Source organism: Quercus suber, unplaced genomic scaffold (genome assembly GCF_002906115.3).
Source record: "Quercus suber isolate HL8 unplaced genomic scaffold, Cork oak 2.0 scaffold_355, whole genome shotgun sequence".
Classification (NCBI taxonomy): domain Eukaryota; kingdom Viridiplantae; phylum Streptophyta; class Magnoliopsida; order Fagales; family Fagaceae; genus Quercus; species Quercus suber.
The window spans coordinates 355244-363423 of NW_027069807.1; the positions used below are offsets into that span (position 1 = coordinate 355244).

Sequence of the window (8180 nt, forward strand, 5' to 3'; positions counted from 1 at the left end):
TATCTAATTGAAATGGTCAAACCAAAAGTTACTTACTAAGTTCCAACGACCCTATTAGTATTGGCCTGGTCTTCATCACTTCCAAAAATCCTAGCCATACCAAAATCTGATATTTTTGGATTTAGCTCTTTATCCAACAGGATGTTACTTGCCTTTAGATCTCTATGAATAATCCGTAATCTAGAATCCCTATGAAGGTAGAGTAGACCTCGACTAATTCCCTCAATAATGTTAAAGCGTTTTTTCCAATCTAGCAGTCTTTCTTTGTGTGGATCTAATGAATTTAAACAAAAGAAAAAAAGAGAAAGAAAGTGCTGATTAAATCTACAAGGTGAATGAACATGAACTTTGCAAAATTTCTTTTGGTGGAAGTCATCAGAAAACTATTTCAAGTGAAGAATGTCCACAAAATTAAAAGAAGTAAAATATTTTTATAATAAAAAATGGTTTCAAAATTAACTAACCAAAGAGAAATGCATCAAGACTTTTGTTTGGCATGTATTCATATAACAACATCCTTTCTTCTCCTTCAACACAGCAGCCAAGGAGCCTAACAAGATTCCGGTGTTGGAGTTTAGAAATTACTACCACCTCATTCATAAATTCTTCTAACCCTTGGGCAGAGGTTCTAGAAAGTCTTTTCACTGCAATTTCTTGTCCATCTGACAGTTTTCCCTAGAAAAAAACCCAAATCATTAACTATATATTCATAGTATTTGAAAATAAAACTTTTGAAGAGCAACCATTACCTTGTATACGGGACCAAATCCACCTTGACCAAGCTTGTTAGATAGATGGAAGTCGCTTGTTGCGCTCACCAGCCTCTCAAAATTGAATAGTGGGAGCTCCTGGACTTGGTTCAGGTTGTCACTAGGAAGAGGTTTATGTGATTCCTCATTTCCTTTTAATCTCCTTGCTGAATTCGACTAAAGTTGTGATCAATCTGTAATATATACAAAAATTTCCTAGCGGTGTTATTTTAGTTGAAATATTACCTCTTTGTTTAGCCAGGATCCACTTCCACAATCTGTTAGCGCAGATTGAAATGGTCATTCCTATGATCACAGTGATTGTGACAACTTTCTTTTCACTTCTCGCTTTGTATCTGTAAATCAGAAAAAAACTATTACATTAATTCAAATAAAACAGCTAACTTTATATGTTTTCTTGGGGTCAAATATATTGCATTTTACAACGATTTCATCAGCTTGGGGAGCTGAGGAATTTTGTGGGATTGGGTTAAAGATGGAAGAAAAACCAACTCACCAAGTTCTGAATAGGCAGCGCGAATGTAAAGATCAACTCTGCCGCTAGATAATGTCTACGGGTCAATTAAGCTTCCAGTGTGGAAATATAATGCAGTTGATATACAACCTGTCCCAGTATCAAATGCATAAGCTATAAAAGAACTGTTACGTGTAGCTTTAACTTGTGGAAAAATAATGCAGTTGACTAGAATTAATAAACTTTGATTACGTATGTGATAGACCAAACTCTTTCAGACCACCAAACTCTTTCAACTCTCTGTGTCTTTTTTATTTTTTTATTTAATTAATTTTTAGTTTTATCATTATTTAATGCTTCATATCTCTGTTTTAAGCCTATTTGTCTAACTGTGTGACAAACACTGAAGTTGGCATAAGAGAATCTCTTAATAATTGGGCTAAAATCAAGGACCATCACTATGGGCTAAATGTCGTATGGATGATACACTAATAGAGAAATAGGTTTGAATAATTTGATATCTTGGTTTGTTAAATTTGTTAAAAGTATTTTTGGGATTGCTTAAAATTATTCAATTGATTATCTTTATCGTAATTCATGAAAAGCAGATTGTAACCCAACAGGTTAGAGCTTGGACTATTAACGAAGTCATAATTATGCGTGTGTGTATGTGTGTAGAATTAAACAACTTTCAAGTGCATTTTTTTCAAATTACATAAGAAAAAAAAAACAAAAAAGAGAGAAAAAATAATATTAAACATATAAATAATCCATCAAATACAAAGCATGGTAATATAAATATACAAATTGTCATTTTATTTTTAGTGTAGTTGTAGGGAGTCAAATTGTGGTCACCCAGACAATCCCTTGCTCACAATGATATTCATGTGACTTAAACCCATGACTTGGCTCTGATATTATTTGTCAAACCATGTGCCACTCCACCTTAAAATATATTAGTGATGTGGAAGACACTCAAGCCTTTTATGTCATTCAATAATGCGTCCCACGGGCCTTTTTAGAGTAGTTGTAAGGAGTTAAATTGTGATCTCTCAACATAAATAGTTTCCAAATTTCACATTGTAACACCACAAAGATAAGAATTCTTCAATAAATAAAATATACACTCATAATCTATAAACATTAATTTTAATCTTGTTGAGTATATAAATTCATAATGAATAACATAATAAAAAACTATAAGTTGGTTATAATTGAAAAAATATGTGCGTTAATTTGTTATTGGTTATTTGTACGTGCCATATTAATACGAAAATTTTGGAATTAACCTTAAACCCCTAATATACCAAAAATTTTGTGTTTTTCTTAATATCATTTATTTATGAGACCTAAAATTTTGTGTTAAAGAGAGGTAAATCATCCTCAAGTATCCCAAGAAGGGTATGGTTTAATGGTTTACTTCTTAGATTAGACAAATATGGTGGACTTTAAAGAAAGAATAGAGGATTTTTTTTTTTTCTACATTTTTACATTTTTTTTTTTTCGGTTGAATAGAGAGGAATTAGTGTTAACATCATATATAATGCGACTATGCAAGAGTATAATCATATTTCAGTTAAATTATGTAATATATAAAATTACCTAAATTCTTTAGCTTCACCTCTGATCACCACAAAAAAAAAAAAAAATAATAATAATAAATAATAAATAAATAAAATAAAATAAAATAAAATAAAGGTTAAAAATATGCTACTAATACCTTGGCATGTATTTAGAACCTATGAACCATTTTACCGGCTTAATCACTTTTAATCTAAAACTACCAATTAGTCCAATGTACGTGATGACCAAGTTTCATATAGCAAGCATGATCAATTAATAGCTAAAGCAAATAAATAAGCAATATAGAAATGCGAGAAAAAAAAAAAAAAAAGTATTTAGGAAGAGGAAAACCTAAGCCTCCGAGGAAAAAAACCTCTCCCCCACCACATCCTTGGAAAATTTCCACAAGATGAATAGTTGCAATACAAGAAAAACAATGAACCCTCCAAGTCCATATCCTCCAATGTATTTAAACCCTCTAAGCTCTTGCAAGCAATTGACTTCCCTAGCTAAGTCCTTTCTTCAACTAGCTTGTTGGAGACACCACCATTAAGCCACCAACGGAAAGCCACCAAAAGTATTGTATTTCAGATGACATCGTAAGTTTCCAAACTTTCACTCACATCGGACAATAGTTAGCTATACGTGAATGAGATGAAGGGAATACAAGTTCACACAAGAGCAGGACAATGGTGAAAGAAATAGAGAAGAGAGATTGAGAGTATTTAAATCTCAAAGGCAAAGAATCTCTTTCTCTACAAGGTGGGAAGATGAAAATGAGCTCCAGCAATAGGCTTATACTTAGATCCCACTCTCTAGGAACGTCCAGCTTGCACATGGTGTGTGTTGCACCATATGGAAAAAGCATATCAGGATGAAATAGGACAATCTATCTGCATGCTGTTCGTGATCTAGTCACGACCTGGCTAGGTCGTAAAGACGTACGTCGTAACATGCCTTGTAAGAAGCCATCTTGATCTTCTGCAACGCGTCACTCGCAAGCTATGCAGATCGCTTGAAGGCCGTGAGGTCTCAGGTACTTCTTACCCCAAATACAATTAAGCCTAGAAAAAAAAATACATAAAAAATAAAAGTACATAAAACGTTGTCATTGAATAAGGCCAATAAAAACATAAACTTAACAATAGTGTCTATTATTTGTACCAATGGTTTTGAAATATTCATTCAATTCGATATAGTAAAATTTTTAAGATTCTTCTAAAAGTATTCAAAATGAATACACAACAAGAACATGATTATGTCAACAAGACATACTAGCTATCAACCTTGAACCATTGTAACAGTAACATTGTTAACAAAGCATTTTGTTTGGCTGCGTTGAGAGGAATCTGTAATCTGCCTTTCGGTGAATGCTAGTTTCTTTGGATGAGGCATATCAACAATCTCACTTTTAAGCATGGATACAACAATGGATACAGTCGGCCTATCTTGGGCAAATTCTTGCACACACAACAGCCCGACCTGTATGCACAATTCCAAAACTTATTAAAGAACTAAAGGCAGTTGAGGTTTTAAAAAATGAGGCATGCTTGTGCGTTAAGTTTTTGATATCCCATATGCTATCATTTTGACAAAAAAGACCGTTTAATCATGAATGTTAGATCATGCTTGTACGTTAATTTTTTGGATCATCCATGATCAATCGTTAAACTTAGATAGCGAAATGATGTTGCGTTTATGCAATGTCCATGTCCAGGCCTGGCGGCCTGGCCAAGCTCCACATATCCATTCTTCATGACCATGGGAGATATTGATTCATGAGAGAACAGGTCATTGCAATTTATAGCTGAGTCTTATGGCCTAGAAAGCACGGGTGTGGCTCCAGCGCCGTCACACTCGCACCCGACGTGTACTGATGTGCCATGTGGTGCGTGACGCCGCTAATCATGCGACTGTGCGGCATCAGTTTTTTTTTTTTTTTTTTTTTTTTTTTTTTTTCATTTTCCGATTCTAGCCGATTCCAGTCAAAATGGGCACTGAAACGGCCAATATGGCCCTATTCCGACCGAAATGGGTGCTGAAACGGTTAAAATGACTCGATTTTGCCCGAAACAGGTGTCGATATGGCTGAAACGGATGCTAAAATGAGCCGCCATCATGTTGCTGGCTTCCATTCTTCTGCTTCATGTGGCCTTGTGAGAGAAGAAGAAAAAAAAAAAAAAAGAGAGAGAGAAGGAAGAAGAGAAAGGACGATTCATGTCCATTGGTATAAGAGAGAAGGATAGATTTTTGAATAGGTGTATTGGTATAAGAGATAAGGACTTGAAAAGTAAAAAAGATAGAAAATGTTGGAACTTATGAAAACAATAAAAATATTTTTTGATTTTATCACCTTTACCCATCAATTTTTATTATTCTTTAATACTTTGATTTTATCATCTCAATAATTTAATATTATAAATATGTTATTGGGCTAAAATTGGGGTTGTGTAAACACTATTATAATATATAAAAATATGCTTTTAAATTTATTAATATATGTTTACCATATATAAAAAAACATGCATAGTAATATATAGAAAATATAAACAAAAAAAATTTTAATAATTTTTTAATCGCAACACCTTGCTGCATCCGCACCCTACTTTTTAAAAAATTGCCAAGTCCCACATCTGCATCTGCACCTGCACCCAAATTTGAATCCGCACTCGTGCTTCATAGCTTATGTCAAATATATTAGGTTCCAGGACAGTTGAAGGAAAGGAATGTAACATACATTTTTTGGACCTAATGGCATATTTTCTCCATGCAGTTGATACGAGGATTCAATCCTCATCTTACTCATAAGTCATAACAAAAAAAAAAAAAAAAAGAGTACATTTATTTCCAATTCAAATGTTCACTTTCATTGACGAATGATTAGTCAGAATTACTTGTATACGTTGAAGAAGTAAGAAAAAAAAAAAAAGTAACTTATAATGTAGTCCCAAATCTCTATTTGTTGTTGTTATTATTATTATTTTTTCCCTTTAGACTTGCAAATATTTGTCCCTTTCGTTTACAGTTGCCATTCTCCTTTGCCTTTGAAGGCCAGCCATTTGGTTGTTTTCTTGTGTGGATAAATCACTAAACTTTTATTGATGAAAAACCAACAATACGAAACAAAGGCCAATACAGGCCCAGACAACAAAACCAGGGGAAAACAGCGACTCCAAGGAATACAAACAGTCATTGAAGGCCCAAACCACAGATGTAGCCTATACTATAGATTATGGCCACTCTCACTGATGATTCATTCTGAAACTTTCTTAAGAGCTACAACGATTTATGTGCTACCATGGAAGCCCTTTTCAACAGTGTTGAAGAGCTCTATATTGGCATCAACTTCGTACTTTTTTTTCATAGCCTTGAAATTTTTATAAGACAATAGTTTGATATATATTCTTAGTTTACTAAATCATTCAAATTCCACCAATGATGTTTATATATAAACATCCTTGTACTTGATGTACATGAACTTTTGTAATTGATACTAACATATAATCATGAAAGAGTGATAAAGCTAATCAGAGGAGAGTTGTGTATACGTGTTATAATATGCTGAAGGTAATTTGGTGTTGACTACTTGGCCATGTGCACATGATGAATGCGGTAAAGGAATTAGTTTGGAGTTTGGACAATATGAAAAGGGTATTGCAATTTTTTTTTTTTTTTAAATAAAAAAAAAAACTACTACTTTTTTTAGGCTAAATAGATCCTTATCTAGAGGTCGAACTTAACAAAAATTTCCGAAGTTAAGGTATAGGCTTCAGATGATGTTAGGTGCCTGGTGCCCCACATCATATAAGATATCACATAATATAAGTACATCATAAGAGATCAAACATTTAAGAAGGCTCGAGTTTTGGCCATAACAGAGATGTTCACCATGGCACTCGTGATATTACCTCAATTTAAGGCAATCTTCATGTTGATTTATCAATATAGATAGACACCTCATTTTGTACTTTCTACAACTTGATTCCTAGCCCTGAATGAGGAAGAGCACCTCAAATGAAAAAGCTCGATCATTTGACCAACAATTTAAAAAAAAAAATACAAATTTTATTTCATTTAATGTTTCCCAACTGAAGTGTCCATGTTGGTGTATACCACATTCTGAAAGGAAGTTTTAATTTCCTAAAACTATTTTGAAGATCTTAGTCATTATTTAATTTGAGTCTCAAAAAAAATTATTTCTATGCTAAAATATTTTTTCCTTAAAAAAAAAAAGAAAAAAGAGATTTCTTAAACAAAAACTATACTTGAGAATAAAATCATTTTATTTTATAATATATTTTATTTAGAATACTAAGTATTTTTAACGCATGCACACAAAATGATGAGAGAATATCTAAAAAAAACTGATAGTGGCTTATATCTAAAAGGGTCTTAAAATAATTTTATTTGAATCATTTTGCCAAGGATAATGATAGAATCTGATTAATATCACAATGTGAATATGAGTTCGTTAGTCCATATTCTTTTCTATCAATAGATTTAATATAAAACCATATCTAGCTAACACATAGGCATCTGTGCTGGAAGTCTTCGAGGCTATCCAAGTTCCCATAACTTTCAAAAGTCTTACTTCATATAATTTAAGCGGAAAAAAAAATAAATAAAAAGACCTTTCAAAAGTCTTACCTTTAGGAAAATTAGTAATCAAAGGGATCTTAAACAAGGTTTATCTGTCATTGTCTCAAGTGTAAAAGATTTTTTTTTTTTTTTTTCCTCAGTTCAGGTTGGTCAAACAAGGAATGAGTTGAAGCATCTTATATTGGTTAATCAAATAATGATTCTGTTCCAATCGATTGAGAATTTGGGATATCATTATCACTGCAAAAAAATAATTTAGTATACCAAAATAATGGTAGGCGACACAATATGTAGATAGCACTCAACCCTCCCAAATACAATGAAACTTGAAAGCGTGTGTGTATCGCATTGTGAAAAAAATAATGCACTAGAATAGAATTTAGGAAAATGTTAACTAGTACCCTTATTAGCTAATAATCAATTTTATGGGAAATGAAAAAAACTGTCAAAATATTAATTACTTTTTTTTTTCTATTTCTCATAAATTTTTTTTTTAAATGAATTATTAATTAGTGCTCCAAGAGCACTCGTTAGCATTTCCCTAGAATTTATAAACGTTCAAAACGTATCTGACAAACCAAACTCTTTCAACTCTCTGTATTCAAATTTCATTTTTCATTGTTCATCAAAACTCTACAAACCTGCTCTGTCTCCAGTCCACCTTTACTCCTTCAGCTCTCAGATAGCTTGCTTCAGGCTCAGGCTTGATGAGATCTCCTTCCTTCTCTTGGGTTAGCTCTCTCTCTCTACAATACTATTCCCTCTTTTTTTAAAATTATTCCAAAACTTTGATT

At 32.6% G+C, this 8180-nt stretch overlaps 1 protein-coding gene across 2 annotated transcripts in view; it reads right to left on the minus strand.

The window, feature by feature from the left end:
* Positions 1-1361, minus strand: part of LOC111985853 (G-type lectin S-receptor-like serine/threonine-protein kinase At1g11330) — a 1600-nt gene extending 239 nt beyond the window's left edge. Inside the window, exons 1-5 of one of the 2 annotated variants that reach the window (XM_065760159.1) lie at positions 1267-1361; positions 996-1105; positions 750-916; positions 465-675; positions 22-274 (exon numbers count right to left, since the gene is read on the minus strand). In XM_065760159.1, coding sequence (XP_065616231.1) covers positions 36-274; positions 465-675; positions 750-916; positions 996-1053 — 675 coding nt within the window. In that variant the 5' untranslated portion in view covers positions 1054-1105; positions 1267-1361 and the 3' untranslated portion in view covers positions 22-35. Of the gene's footprint in view, positions 1-21; positions 275-464; positions 676-749; positions 917-995; positions 1106-1266 lie in introns of those variants that run through there. The other variant, XM_065760160.1, reaches the window with a different exon arrangement.
* Positions 1362-8180: the final 6819 nt, after the last annotated feature.